Source organism: Myotis daubentonii, chromosome 11 (assembly GCF_963259705.1).
Source record: "Myotis daubentonii chromosome 11, mMyoDau2.1, whole genome shotgun sequence".
Taxonomy (NCBI): domain Eukaryota; kingdom Metazoa; phylum Chordata; class Mammalia; order Chiroptera; family Vespertilionidae; genus Myotis; species Myotis daubentonii.
In genome coordinates this window covers 22,955,978-22,972,326 of record NC_081850.1, presented here as the reverse complement: position 1 = coordinate 22,972,326, position 16,349 = coordinate 22,955,978, and the positions used below count along the sequence as shown (strand labels likewise).

Here is a 16,349-nt window from a genome sequence, read left to right as displayed (position 1 = left end):
CCGGGATCAGTGGAGCTGAGAGGCCTCCCGGCAACGGGATCAGCATGACAGGGGGCAGCGCCCAAACCCCCTGATCACCCTGTGACTCTGTGTGTGACAGGAGGCGGGGCCACAACCTCCCTATAGGCCCTGCTCTGTTCCTGACAGGGGAAGGCGCCCCAACCCCCGATTGGCCCTGCTCTGTGCCTGATAGGGGGGAGCTCCCCAACCTCATGATCGCCCTGCGGCTCTGTGTGTGACAGGGTGCGGCGCCCCAACCCCAGCACCCCACCGGCCCTGCTCTGTGTTTGACTGGGTAGAGCCATAACCTCCCCATCGGCCCAGCCCTGAGTGTGAGAGTGGCGGCGCCCCAACCCCCTGATCGGCCCTACTTTGTGGGTGATAGAGGGCGGCGCCCCAACCCCCTGATCCGCCCTGCGCTGTGTGTGACAGGGGGCAGTGCACCAACTCCCCTATCGGCCCTACTCTGTGAGTGACAGGGTGGAGCTCCCCAACCCCCTGATCGGCCCTGCTCTGTGCGTGACAGGGGGGAGCTCCCCAACCCCCTGATTGACCCTGCTCTGTGCGTGACAGGGGGGAGCTCCCCAACCCCCGTATCGGCCCTGCTCAGTGCGTGACAGGGGGCGGTGCCCCAACCCCCCAATCGGCCCTACCCTGAGCGTGACTGAGGGTGGCATCACAACCTCCCAATCCTCCCTGCTCTGTGCATGACAGGGGGCAGCACCCCAACTCCCCAATCGGCCCTGCTCTCAGCCCCACCAGGGGCTGCACCTAGGGATTGGGCCTGCCCTCTGCCACCCGGGAGCAGGCCTAAGCCAGCAGGTCGTTATCTCCCATGGGGTCCCAGACTGCGAGAGGGCACAGGCCAGGGTGAGTGACTCTCCCCCCCCCCCCCCGAGTGCACAAATTTTGTGCACTGGGCCTCTAGTATATATAGTAAGAAAATAACAAGTGTCTCCTAGCATTGGAGGAGAGAAAAATTTGCTGTGTTTTACACTGTATTAAAAGATATGTTACTTTTTGTGTGTTTGTGAGCTGTTATATAAATATATTTTTTAATTTTTTTAAGTTGGTTGAGGTGACATTGGTTAACAAAATTATATAGGTTTCAAGTGTACAAATCTCTAAGGTATCATCTGTATATTGCACTGTGTGTTTACCACTCAAAAGTTAAGTCTTCTTCTATGATCATATATTTGACTGCCTTTTAACCTTTCCTACCTTCTCCCACTCCTCTTTTCTCTGATAACCACCATTCTATTGTCTGTGTCTATTAGTTTTTGTTTGTATCAGTTTTATATTCCACATATGAGTAAAATCATATGGTTCAGACTTTTTCCATCTGACTTACTCCGCTTAGCATGACATTCTTAAGATTCATTCATGTTTTTGCAAATAGCAGTATTTCAGAAAGATTGCATGTTTTTATACCCACCATATCTCCTTTCTAACTACAACATTACCTAATTCTCCTGGTTAACATATGTCTTAACTATATACTCTGATGGAATTTTATCCTACATTCATTGCCTATCTCCTTTGATAATTCTTGCCAATGTTATTCTTGAAAAATGGCAATATGCTTCAAGCCTTATTACTGTGGGTCACATCTCCCTCCCTCTTGTGAATATTACATTTCTTAGAGGCATTTCACCATTATTCCCTTCTCTTCCCTCTCCCAATTTTGGACTGTTATTTTTTGCAAGTTTTGATTTTTTGAATACAGAGAGTCTGAATGTTTGTGCCTACCCAAAATTCATACGTTGAAATCCTAGTGCTTGATGTAATGGCATTAGGAAGTGGAGCCTTTGGACAGTACTTAGGTCATTAAGGTAGAGACCTCCTGAAAGAGATTGAAATTTTTTATGAAAGAGACCTCCCTGGGCTGCCTTGTGCCTTCCATACAAGAAACCTGTGACCCTGAAGAGGGTCCACACTTAACCCTCTGACTTCTAGCATACAGAACTATGAGAAATAAATTTCTGTACCAGAGCTTTTTTATCCACTCCTCTAATGATGGACACTTGGGCTGCTTCCAAATCTTGGCTATCCTATATAATAAAGAAGTAATATGCAAATTAAACACACACCCTCACAAGATGGCTATATGGGGCAACCAAGCCAGCAGGGGGGTTAGTGAGGGACAACCAAACAACTGAATAAGCAGGCTACATGGGATGACCAGGCCGGCAGGGGGGTTAGTGAGGGACAACCAAACGACTGAACAGCAGGCTGAGTGGGGCAACCAGTCCAGCAGGGGGGCCATGCAGGGCGACCAGGCTGGCAGGGGTGGGGGGCAGCTGTGGCAACCAGGCCAGCAGAGGGGGGGGGCAGTTGGAGGTGACCAGGCCATCAGGAGGGGCAGTAAGAGGTGACTAGATCAGGCCGGTGGGGTGGGTGCAGTTAGAGGTATCCAGGCTGGCGGGTGTGGCAGTTAGGGCCAACCATGCCAGCAGGGGAGGCAGTTAAGGGTGAGCAGGGGCTGTTAGGGGTGACCAGGCAGGCAGGGGGGCAGTTAGGGCAATCATGCTGGCAGGGGGGGCAGTTGGGGGTGACCTGGCTGTCGGGGGGCAGTAAGGGGCAACCAGGCCAGCAGGGGGGTCAGTTGGGGGTGATTAGGCTGGCAGGGGGGCAGTTGGGGGTGACTGTGTTGGCAGGGGTGGCAGTTCGGGGTGACCATGCCAGCAGGGGGAGCAGTTAGGGGTGACCAGTCTGGCAGAGGGGGGCAGTTGGGGGTGACCAGTCCAGCAGGGGGGCCAGTAAGGGGTGACCAGGCTGGCAAAGGGGGCAGTTAGGGATGACCAGGCAGGCAGGCAGGCAGGCGAATGATTAGGAGCCAGGGGTCCAGGATTGTGAGGGAGATGTCTGACTGCCGGTTTAGGCTCGATCCCAAGGACACCCCCAGAGGGGTCCCAGATTGGAGAGGGTACAGGCTGGGCTGAAGGACCCCTCCCCCACCCCCCCCACCCCCGTTCACGAATTTCATGCATTGGGCCTCTAGTTCTAGATATATAAATGTCTAAGCAACAGTTCGACCATTCAACCAGTAGCTATGATGCACACTGACAACCAGGGGGCAGATGCTCAATGCACAGTCATGGAAACATGGAACTGACTGATGAATCTCAGAGGGAAGGGAGGAGGGGGGAGGGCAGGAAGAGATTAACCAAAGATCTTATATTGCATACTAGAGGCCCAGTGCATGGATTCATGCACCAGTGGGGTCGCTCAGCCTGGCCTGTGGGGGTCAGGCCAAAACCAGTAGTCCAACATCCCCCAAGGAGTTCCTGATTGTGGGAGGGTGCAGGCCAGGCTGAGGGACCCCACTGGTGCATGGATCCATGCACTGGGCCTCTAGTTATCAATAATGCTGCAATAAACATAGGGTACTATATTCTTTTGGATTATGTTTTGGGTTTCTTCAGATAGATTTCCAAAAGTAGAATCGCTGGATCATAAGGCAGTACCATTTTTAATTTTTGAGGTAACTCCATACTGCTTTCCACAGTGGCTGCACCAATTTTCATTACCAGCAACAATGCACAAGGGTTCCCTTTTCTCTACATCCTTGCCAACAGGTACATTTACACGATGAAATACTACTCTGCTGGAAAAGGAAGTAAATTTTACTTTTTGTGACATCATGGATGGAACTGAAGGGCATTATGCTAAGGAAAATAAGCCAGAAAATAACAAGTACCATATGAATTCACTAATATGTGGAATTATTGAACAAACTGAATTATCAAGCAGAATAGAGACAGACTCATAGGTAGAGAGCAGGCAGACAGCTCTATTTGGGGTGGGGGTAGATGGAGGGGTATGGCAGTATTGAGCAAAAAAGAAAAAAGGAGAACTCATGGACATGGACAACAGTGTGGTGATTGCAGGAGGTGCGTGAGTGGAGATGGAAGAGAGCATAGAGGGGATAAATGGTGATGGGAAAACATAAAATAGAAAAAGAAAAAAAACAAATTTATGTTGTTTGCAAATCACCCAGATATGATATTTTGTTATAGCAGCCTGAAAGAACTAAGACAGATGGTGTAAGGTACATGTTTCTGAATGTTTGTGTCCACCCAAATTTCATATGGGTGTAGGGGTTGTTGGATTTGGAGAACATTAATATTCTAAACCTCTAAAAAGCAGAGCTTATTCCTCCCATATTAATATTCATCCACCTTTAACAACTGTGCATATCTTTTTGTTCCTTTTTTTAAAAGATGTATCTTATATGAATGAATCACCAGTTTGAAGTTAGAGGTAAATAAAAGTTTCCATTGAACAATAGTCTCCAAAATATCTACCATAAAGGGTATTTCTGTGAAATACGTATTTATAAATATTTCCCTTCAAATTGAATATGCAAAATATATTTTATTCTTATATGATCTGTATTACACGATTCACTGCCATAGGAATCTTTCCCAGAGGTATGGTTTTCCTGGACATTTAGTGTCATCATCACTACCATCCCACTTCATTTGACCCCTTACTTACCAGTTTCACCTTGTTAGGTTGGAAGGATTGGTTTTACCTTATATCACTCTTCTTCCCTCTGATTTTTTTCCTTGTCATTTCCTTCAAGCTAGATTAGAGGGGTCACAGGAATTCAGCTCAGGCTTTGAGGTCAAATTGATCGTGCTGTAAGGAAATTTGATTTGAAAACTTCATTTGTCTTTTGGGATTCTTTTTAATATAGTTAAAGTTCTGTATAATCCTATATAATAAAGAGGTAATATACAAATTGACCATCACTCCAACACACAAGATGGTCGCCCCCATGTGGACACAAGATGGCTGGCATGGGAGGGCAGTTCGGGGCTATCAGGCCTGCAGGGGAGGGCAGTTAGGGGCAATTGGGCCAGCAGGGGAGCAGGTAGGCATTGATCAGGCTCTGCAGGGGAGTGGCTAGGGGGTGATCAGGCTGGCAGGCAGAAGCGGTTAGGAGCAATCAGGCAGGCAGGCGAGCAGTTGGAAGCCAGCAGTCCTGGATTGTGAGAGGATCCACTGGGATTGGGCATAAACGGGCAGTCGGACATCCCTTGAGGGGTTCCAGAGTGGAGAGGGTGCATGCTGGGCTGAGGGACACCCCCCCCCTTCCGTGCACAAATTTCATGCACCAGGCCTCTAGTATACAATGAAAAGTTGACTTACCCTGTATTCAAAACTATCTGATAACTGTCATTGGCATCTATACTTATCAATTTCTGGGACTGAAGTGTAAATTAATATGTCTATATATCCAGGGTTTTTATTACTATCAAGCTATAAAAGAAAATTGATAAGTATTTGGCTTTGAAAGTCATAGTAGTTCTATCAATACTTCCTAGATATTTGTGATAAATAATAAATACTTTATATATTATTTCTTTTATTAATATTTTTGCCTGCAGTAAAAAATAATAAATGGAAAAATTGGAAGCTGATCTAGATGAACATATGTATTTAACTGAGATGATCTTTATTCATGCTTCTCTCTATTTATTGCTTGCTTTGCACAGGAAGGAGCTGCAGGAACTGCAGAATCTTTACAAACAGAACAGTGCACATACAGCACAGCAAGCAGAGCTGATCCAACAGCTTCAGGTTCTGAATATGGACACGCAAAAAGTACTGAGAAATCAGGAAGACGTTCATACAGCGGAAAGTATATCATATCAAAAAGTATGCTTTTATTCTGTCATAAAAATGTAAATTTACATGTATGAACCTATAAAAATATGTCAAATTCAATTTTTTCAGATTTCAACATTTCTTTATTATTCCCCTTTATATGTGATTCCTCAAAATTAAAAATGAGATATGATTCAATTTGGTAATATTTAAAATTTTGAGGGGTTTTTTTTGGCTGTTAAAGCAGAAAAATTTAAAATATAGATATAAATTTATTCTGTAGGCTATTTTTTATTTGAATTTTGATAACTACTATGAAACATACAAGGACTATAGCCCCCAAACCAGAATGGATTTGGAGAATGGAATTACTTTTCTATTATGAGAAATTACTTGTGGGATTCCAGTTTCCTAAAGCAGTCTTTCATTATAGAATTTGTGTGTTATTTTATTGGCAAATCTGCACAAACACAATGTGTATGGTGCTGAGGTCTTCAGGTCAATATTTCCCAAGGATTTTTCTCTCTTTATTTTGTGTGTTTCTTTTGAATAGTCATTCTACTTCCCAGTTGTTTTAGGATTTCCTCAAGAATGCTTACCCAGCTGTTTAGATTTTCTGACTGACTCAGCAGCAATAATTATAGCTAGTACTTAAAATACACATCTTCATTGAATTCTGTATATTTTGTATCATGTACTGAGTTATTGATATGACTGTGTTAGTTCCTATATAGGCCAACCCTATGAGATTGATGTTATTCCCTCATAATAGTTAAGCAACCAAGGCGTAGAGAGGTTAAATTGAGCAGTCTGTGTTTTTGTTTTTTGTTTAAACTTCCTTTTCTAAAAAATGCATCATGAAAATTCAATATCTGTAATTAATATAAAATAAACCATTAAGTAAACTTTAAACACATACTTTTAAATGATGCTTTGCAACCATGCTTTTCCATCTATATTATTTGTTCCCTTTGGGATTCCATCAGGATGTGGATACCAAGTGAAAGAGTAGTCCTATCCTCTCCACTTCAAATAAGCCAGCTCCACCTTTTTGTTTTATGTGAGATTGCCCATTGTGCTTTTGTTTCTAAACCAGTCTCCATTGCTAAAATGACATGTAAACTTGGACCTTGTTAATAACTTAAATTTTTCTCTCTTTCATTTGCATATTTAACTCAAATATTTATTTCTTAATTTTTGCTTCCATGCCATGGTAATTTATATTCCAATGTAGCATGTTATTCTCTGTGAAATGAGCCCCATCATTATTTTTCAGCCACTGATTGTCCAAATTTGCTTTTTTAAAATTTTGCTCTAACATTGCAATTTTTAACTTTTTGATCTCCTTTAGATTTTTCATTTTCTGCAGGAGGTCTTGTTTTTCTTTTTTCTTTGAAAATATATTTATTTGGAGTTCAGGATTTTTTAATTTGGGAATGATCATACTGTTTTATTTATCACAAGTAAAGAGTGTGCTACTCTTCAGACTTCCAGTCTTCATTTATATTAAATTATTCATTCTAATCCTAGAGCAATTTACTTAATACTTGTCTCTATTCCTCTTCCACATGTATTTTTCTAAAATTTCCTCCAATAAAATGGAGTAATTTAATAGTCTATTCAACAATGAGATAAAATTGTTTACTTAAAAATTAAGATTTTCCAATATATTTTCACATAAATTAATTTATTTTTTTTCCAAATAATAATTGTGGCCTAGCTGTAAGACTCAGGTGAATAAAAAATAAATAAAATATTATATTAATAGTTCACCTCTAATTCTTACTAAGCTTGCTACTTTAAGAATTAGGTATTCTTAAGTTATTGTTTCTAATTAGTTTATGTCTGTTTCCTCTCTCTTTTCTTTACTTTGTTTTGTTTCCCTCCCACTTCTCCTCTTTTTTCCATTATTAAGATGATTTGTATCATATTATCCATTTCAGTATGTGAAGAGATAAGAAAAACTGTTGCCCAGCCCTAGCCGGTTTGGCTCAGTGGATAGAGCGTCGGCCTGAGGACCGAGGGGTCCCAGGTTCGATTCCAATCAAGGTACATGCCTGGGTTGTGGACTCAGTCCAGTGTGCGCGAGGCAGCCGATCAATGATTCCCTCTCATCATTGATGTTTCTATCTCTCTCTTCCTCTCCTTTCCTGTCTGAAATAAATGAAATATACTTAAAAACAAAACAAACAAACAAACAAAAAAATCTGTTGCCCACAGTAGCAGGATGAGGGGTAAGAGACAAAGATGAAGAGAGAAAACTGAAAAGAATTTTGAACACACGATAGAGGTGTGTCATATTTTTCCACAGATCTGTATAACAGACCATTAGTCCTATAAATAAAACTACCCAACAAGTAATGTTCATGGCTGCTCTGGAACAAAAACACCCAGGAGAAATAAAAGTAAGCTAGTGTGTTTTCTTCCTCTGACTATCTAGCCATTTATATAAGTTCTAATAATTTTTCTACCTTTGTTGGTGTATACATGTGTACCTTTAAATAAAGGTGGGAATTGTGTCATTATGATTTCTAGATCACCTAACATGTTTTGCATTCTAAATATGTATTTTATCACCTTTTGTTCTATTTAATCATAATTATATGACACGAGCTAATATCAATTCAGGAGAATAAGGAGTTAAGTTATGCATAGTTTTAGTTTAAACTGCATGTTAAATCAGAACTTTACCTTCTCATTTTTCTACTATAAAGAGATAAAATTTTCACCTGTAGAACTTACTTACTGTCTCAATCAGAGTAGCAAATAGTATACTTACTCACTAAATATGGAAATTTTGTTTTTTAAGCAAATTAGTTATTGGGTCATAGAGCATATATTTTTATTTTTTTAAGGAAAATAAAATACCATTTTGTTTCTCAGCACTAATAAAAATATGGGCAAAAGAATGCTGTAGTCTCAACCCCTGAAAATTAAAGGACTTGAAGTTTGGGGCCCCGTCTCTCGAGATAACTTGCTTTCTGTCTCTTGGAAATCCTCTTAATCTTTTTTCATTTTTAAATTTTTTCAACAAACTATTGCTTGAAGAATAATAAGCCTAATAAGTTACTCAGGAATTATGAAGATGGTACTTCTAAAGTATATAGGGGAATATATGATTAAATGTTTGCATAGGCCAGAATTTTGCAAAAGATGCTGATATAGTCCATATTTATCAACTATTAGAGGAAAGAAATTGTAGAGAAAAGTTCCTCTGAAAACTGCTGTAAGCAGTTGTGATTGTTAATATGGAAAGAGTTATTAACTCAAGATGCCTAAACCATTGCAGATGAATGAAATTACTATATTATCTATTTTACTCACTTGAGAACTTTTTTTTACCCACTCTACTGTTATTAATGAGATGAGAATAGATGGTACTTAATCGGGGACTGGAATATCCTAAACCGTTGTTGCCCCTTGCAAGATCTAGAAAAATAAATATTCTATTATCCTAGGGGTTCATCACCATAAAATATATTAGAAATGAAAAAATAATCTTAACTTCATTGAAGCTTTTTTTTTTTAAAGCCAAATTTACTGGTAGACTGGGCCTAGAATTAAAAATGGCTAAAGGCTGTCTTTACATTCTTTACTCTAAGTTCACAACTGAGTGGTCTTATTCCTATTAAATAAGTGAAGCCCATGCAGTTATCAGAGAAAATATGCAAGTAGGAAATGTACATTGGAATATGAAGAAGGAAAAAGAGAGATTTTGTCCTAATTCCCGGAGCAGAGCTGGCCTAGGTCTAGCATCTAGTCCAGTCTTTCTCAGTTCTTTTTTATCTGTTGCTTGGAAGGATGTTTCAGAGAAAGACAGAGCTTGCCTCAGTGTCTAGAGTTGCCTACTCAGTGATATCAGATCAAGCCAGAGCAACTTCTGAATAGGAAGGAATACAACTGCATAAGCTGCATGGCAGAGAGAGCAAAGTAGAGAATACAGAAGATTGCTGTTAGTCTTCATTGTTATGGAAACAAGACAGAAGAGACAGGAGACGAGGAAAAAGACATTAAGATAGAACCTTCTTCCATAAATGATTAGGCACAGAGCCTTATATCTGTGAAGGAAGATCTCAAGACATGACACTCAAGAGAAAAATGTACCTTATCCTTGGCACCAATGGAAGTAAATTGATTCCCAGTCCTGATTGTACATTATCGTCATGCCTGCACCTTGGGCAATGGGAGGGAAATGAGTTTTTTTGTCAATATTTATCAACGTTCACGATATTCTCAAATATCCAAAATCTGTAAATTCTTATTTATGTATTTATTTATTTATATATTTTATTTATTATTTTTTGGTTAATCCTCACCCAAGGATATTTTTCCCATTGATTTTTAGAGAGAATGGAAGGGAAGGAGGGAGGGGGAGAGAGAGAAACATCAATGAGGGAGAGAGACACATCGATTGGTTGCTTGCCTCCTGCACACTCCCTGACCAGGCCAGGGATCGAACCTGCAACTCAGGTAATGCCCTTGACCAGGAATCGATGTGCAGGCTGTCACTCAAACCACTTAGCAACACCAGCCAGGGAGTAAATTCTTTTTTCAAATATATTTTTACTGATGTATAATTTGAAATCTATAAATTCTTTAATAATATTATTTTCTATAATTTTCCTCCGAAGATGTTAATTTGTACTGATTGGGTAAGACTGGTTAGTATTAATAAAGCATACAAATAAGAGAAAGTGGTTAAATAACTTTTCAATGGAATGTTTGACTCTCTATGCTCTTGGGCAGACCTTCACTCATCCTAGTTTCAAATCTTTCAAGTCAGCTTAGCTCTTGTCTCCAGATTTTGTGCATTTCTTTTCCTGCCCTGAACTCAGTCATGAAAGCAGCAACATAGTACAGGTAGGTCACTGTAGGGCCTACTCTGATCCCTTCATTGTTCCTCAAAGCTGTCAGGTTTCTACTCGCTCTTCCCTCGTAGAATATGTGACGGTATCAGCTGTGGAAAGGACATTGGACATACTTCCTGGTATAAAGGTAATTGGAAAGGAAAGTACAAATTTATGTCCTGAAATTCTTTATAGATCATATTGGCAACCCTTCCTTTATAAAAATTGCTTAGACTTTGGCTGTAAAGTGAAATGGATTATTTAAAGTATCTATAATAATATAGAGGTACAATGCCTTATAGAAAATTAAAAAGTATATTGAGCTAATTACATGTCAGAGGAATGGTTTGGAGAATCTTGTTTTTATGGCAAAGTATATGTCTGAGAAAAAGCATTAAGAGATTTCACAAGCCTTTTTTGATTATAAACTTTTAGAAATTAAAGTATAGCACACATACATAAAAGTACTGCGCCATCTTTTGTGTAGTTAGGTTTCTTTCCATAAAGCAAGGCCTAATGGAAGATTCTCCCCATCTAAGAACCTGCTGTATTAGCTACATAATTTTGAGATCCCGTTGGGGATTTTACTTTAGTTACAAGATCTTACTGTTAGCCATAGATATAGAGAGAGATCTCACTATCAGCCATATATATATCTATATAACAACAACACAAATCTTAGCTCTTGGATCACTTTCTCAGTTTCATCAACAAATATACATATAGATTCTTTATTTAAATCAGTTACCACAAAGTGAATTAGGTCTCATTAAATCACAATCAAAAGTTGGGATTTTCATCAGAAATAAGTTCATGAGTATTGGAAAACTACCATTGTTAATCATATATGACTGCTTGATGCCACTTATGTACCATGTGCTATCTCACAGTTTTAATAAATTCTAATTTTAAATTTAATGCAGATTGCCTTGAGTTAAAAAATTAAAGTTATATATCATGCCCTTCAGAACATTGCTTCTCTTTTATTAGACTTTGTTCAAAGTCTTTAATAATTCCCTGTTGTCTACGGGGTGTCTTTACCTTCTGTCTATAGTCTTCTTGCCTGACTTTGTCTCTTACTGTTACTTCTGTCCCTCCTCGCCTATTTGAGCAGTAGATGCTAATTTATCTTAAATGGGAATATATCAGTTAAGGTCCACCTTAACGAACTTTCAATGAAAGACTCTTGTTGTTTTTTATTTCAAATGTGCATATTAAGTCCAATTAGGTTGATATGTCTTATGCTCCCTTTCTGTCCTTTCCTGTCACTGTACATTATTTCCTCACATTTCTGCCACCATTAGAATGACCTTTTATTTTCATTCCATTTCTATAATACCACCAATGGCTCAGTTCAAGTCCTTTTTTAATGGAACCATCCAAGATTAATATAGCTAGCTTAAAGTGTTTCCATCCTCCTTAGAAATTTAGTACATTTTCCTATATTATGCTGGCCAATAATCATATTGCATTTTTAAATATCAGTTGTGGTTTTATATTGAGTGCAGGACTATCATGAATATATATATATTTAATTGGTTATTAATAGATTTGGATGTATTTTTCAAAACAGCTTTACAATGAGTTACATATTTGTTTTGAAACCACAAAATCAAGTGAAGCTATGCTCCGGCAAAGTGTTGTTAGCCTTCAGGATCAGCTATTTCAAAAAGAGCAAGAAAATGCTAAGTTAAAAGAAAAGCTTCAGGAATCAACAGGAGCACCTTATTCTTTACCTCAAGAAAGCGATTCAGATCACTCAGAACAGGTGAGAGATGTTTTCTAAAAATGTTGCCCCTTGCAATATCATATTAAATCCTCTCCTACAATAGACTAAAACAAAAATTTTAAATAATTTTGTAAGTATTAAAGAATAAGTTGTGGCATATAGTTTTCATTGTGCTATTTTTTATAATCTTTGTATACATGAGTATTATATATAATATGGATTCTTATAGAAATGCATCTACAGGTTAAGTCTTGAATAGTTATTGTGATTATACATTTTGCTAATTTACACTAATGAAGAGAAATTATTAGGTCATGGCCATTTTGAGACTTTTTAACTGAATGAGTTAATAGAACGGAAAGAGTATTGGATGGAAAATGTTATAAAGTACTTGTTATAATGGTATATGGTACTTAATACCTTTTAGTCCCAGTTCTGCCACTGCCTTGATGCGTGATTTTAGATGGTTCTAAGTTGAGCTTTCTACCTATATCCTGTGTTATTAAGTGAGGCAGTACAAATGTATAGATAAATATGCAGGTTCAGAATTCAAATAAATCTGGGATCAAATTACAGCTCTGCCTGTGAGCTTTGTGTACTTGAACAAATGTCTTTTAGCCCTTTCAGCCAAAGTTTCCTCACAAATAAAATGTTGATAATAATGGTATCCATGTCGTAAAGTTTTTGAGGATCAGTATTATAATTCATGACAAGTATAGAGTTTGACATATAGCAAATATTCATTTGTACTTCTTTTTAGATAATCTTTAAGGTAAGTTTCATCTATAAATATATATTGTAAAAATATCTTATACCTATACATTTATTTGTGTTTTTAAGCACCCACCATTCCTTTAAATTTTACTATTTATGAATTTAGAACCGAAATGGAATTAACACAAACAGGTAATTGGGTGCTTAAATGTTTATTAATGATTAAAGAACAGTAACTTTCAAACCTAGTATATTTTGTCTTAACTAACTAATACATTTTAAAATTGTATTTTTTTACGTTGCATATTTTGGATATCAGATTCACAGAATTTCATTAATCATAAAATTTGTATCATTGCACAGCATTATGTTATATGCATAGGCCTATTAATTTAATTAATTTGTTTATTTATCATATTAAACATCCTTGTTCTCACCAACTAATCCAAGGACTGTAACATTACTAATGACTGATATTTACTTGTATGCTCCTTGCTTATCTGGTACTCTGATTCTCTTACCAGACATGACTACTAAACTGTTAATCATTTTGATGTTTTTTTAAAAAATATATTTTTATTGATTTCAGAGAGGAAGAGAGAGATAGAAACATCAATGATGAGAGAGAATCATTGATCAGCTGTCTCCTGCACACCCCCCACTGGGAATCGAGCCTGCAACCCAGGCATGTGCCCTTGACTGGAATCGAACCCGGGACCATTTAGTCCAAAGGCTGATGCTTTATCCACTGAGACAAACCAGCTAGGGCCATTTTGATTATTTTAAAAAAGTTTTAGCACATACAAATTTATGTGGAAATTGTATATTGTTTATTTTGTCATTTCTAAAAATGTATCATACTGTATTGTGGCTTAGTGTTGGCCAATTTTGGCTCATTATGTTATTAAGATTCATCCATATTGTTTGGTATAAATGATCACTTATTTTTAATGATTTAAATATATATATATATATATACATTACGACCGAATGACTGAATGACCAGTTGCTATGATGCGCACTGAACACCGGGGGGCAGACCCTCAATGCAGGAGCTGTCCCCCGGTGGTCAGTGCGCTCCCACAGCCAACCTCTCATGGCGGGCCAACCTCCCGCAGCCCTCCCCACCCCCGGCCTGCCGGCCCCAATCACCCCCATAGGGACTTGGCAAGACAGCCATGATTGGCCCCAATCACCAGCCAGGCTGAGGGACCCCATCTGTGACCGAATTCATGCACCGGGACTCTAGTTTTATTATATGGGACTAGATGCCTGGTGCCCAAAAATTTGTGCACTCAGGGGGGTCCCTCAGCCAGGCCTGTGCCCTCTTCCAGTCTGGGACCCCTTGGGGGATGACCACCTGCTGGTTTAGGCCCACTCCCTGGGGAATTGGGCCTAAGCTGGCAGTCAGACATCCCTCTGGCAGCCCGGGAGCCCTCAGGGGATGTCCACTTGCCAGCAGGGAGCATGCCTAAGCTGCAGTCGGACATCCTTAGTTCTGCTGAGAAGGCGGGAGAGGCTCCTACCACCACCACTGTGCTGGCAGCCATCAGCCTGGCTCATGGCTGAGCAGAGCTCCCCCTGTGGGAGTGCACTGACCACCAGGGGGCAGCTCCTGCATTGAGCGTCTGCCCCCTGGTGGTCAGTGTGTGTCATAGTGACCAGTCATTCCCAGGCTTTCTACTGTTAGGGTCAGTTTGCATATCACCCTTTTATTATATAGGATTATATCTTAACTATTTATACATTCATTTGTAGATGAGTATTTGGGTTATTTCCATTTTTTGGTTATTCCCATATAATAAAAGGGTAATATGCAAATTGACCCTAAGGGCAGAATGACTGGGAACAACCAGTTGCTATGATGTGCACTGACCATCAGAGGACAGACGCTCAACATAGGAGCTTCCCCCTGGTGGTCAGTGTGCTCCCACGGGGGAGCTCCGCTCAGCCACAAGCCAGGCTGACAGAGGCCAACGCAGCGGTGGTGGTGGGATCTTCTCCCTTCTCCTTGGTAGCTCTAAGGACGTCCGACTGATGGCTTAGGCCAGTGGTCGGCAAACTGAGGCCCCTTGAGTGTGGCTCTTCGACAAAATGCCATTTGTGGGCGCGCATGTACAGTGCGATTGAAACTTCGTGGCCCCACTCAAGGAGCCAAAGAGCTGCATGTGGCTCGTGAGCCGCAGTTTGCTGACCACTGGCTTAGGCCCACTCCCCTGGGGAGCATAAGCTAGTAAGCTGGCAGGTTGACATCCCCAGAGGGCTTGTGGGCTGCCAGAGGGATCTCTGATTGCCAGCTTAGGCCCCATCCCCTTTTCTCATTTATTCTGTTAACATGGTGAATTACATTGGTTGATTTTCAATCATTTAATTGTGTGTTCCTGAAATAAACCTAACTTCATTGTGATGTTTTATTATTTTTATACTAGAGGCCTGGTACACAAAATCCGTGCACTGGTGTGGGGGGGGGGGCAGTCCCTCAGCCTGGCCTGTGCTCTCTTGCAATCTGGGACCACTCAGGGGATGTCCGACTGCCAGTTTAGGCCCATGGGGATCGGGACTGCTGGTTTAGGTCCATGGGGATCGGGCCTAAACCGGCAGTCAGACATCCCTCTCGCAATCCAGGACACTGCATGCACCAGTGACCATACTTTTCATACAGATGAAAGGCATCTTGCTGTTGTGTGGGCAGCTACATTTTTTTGCCCTGATTATAAAAAGTAGTACATAACATGATCCTTCTGAGGCAGTTGTACCATTTTCACCATTTTATGGGGGGAAAAACTGAAGCAGAGAGAAATTAAGTAATTGGCTTTGTCACACAGTTATGTGTAAGAATCAGGGCTGACCACAAAATGTGCAAGCAAGAGTCCATGCATGTCATCGCTGCATCATCCTGTTTTTTCAGTGTTAGAGTAGTCTTGCCAGTTTTTTAATTTTTAAATCTCAGAGACTGTTCCTAATATATAGGAATGCATGTTCATCCCCATGTAGAATAAATAGGATGTAGACAGTTTGTAGATTTTTCTGATGAATTAAGATTAAGCAGCCATGAATCTCTTTTTCAAATACTGCAGAAGCCAACTTCCTTGTTGAACTGTGTGTGGGATGTAGCAGTTTATAAGCTCTGACATAGTCACTCGCAATCCAGGACCCCTCGGGATGTAGCAGTGCACCAAGCAGCAGGTGGCCAGGGAGGAGCCTGAACTGGGGCCAGGTCCCCTGCCACTCACTCTCATCCCGGCCCACTGTGCCTGCTGCTGCTGCTCCCCTTTGGGTAGTGTTGCTGCGGAGTCAGGAGAGGCTCCTGCTGCCACAGCTGCTCTTTCTAGCCATGAGCTCAGCTTTGGTCTGAGCGGTGCTCCCTCTGTGGGAGCGCACTGACCACCAGGGGGCAGCTCCTGCATTGAGTGTCTGCCCCCTGGTGGTCAGTGGGCATCATA

The 16,349-nt window shown here is 40.5% G+C and overlaps 1 protein-coding gene across 5 annotated transcripts in view; it reads left to right on the top strand.

Moving 5' to 3' along the window:
• Window positions 1-16,349, top strand: part of CNTLN (centlein) — a 275,109-nt gene that overhangs the window by 94,362 nt on the left and 164,398 nt on the right. For 3 of the 5 annotated variants that reach the window (XM_059656594.1, XM_059656593.1, XM_059656591.1), the window contains exons 7-8: window positions 5,505-5,667; window positions 12,037-12,231. In XM_059656594.1, the coding sequence (XP_059512577.1) occupies window positions 5,505-5,667; window positions 12,037-12,231 (358 nt within the window). The remainder of the gene's footprint in view (window positions 1-5,504; window positions 5,668-12,036; window positions 12,232-16,349) is intronic. The other 2 variants (XM_059656592.1, XM_059656590.1) reach the window with 1 other exon arrangement.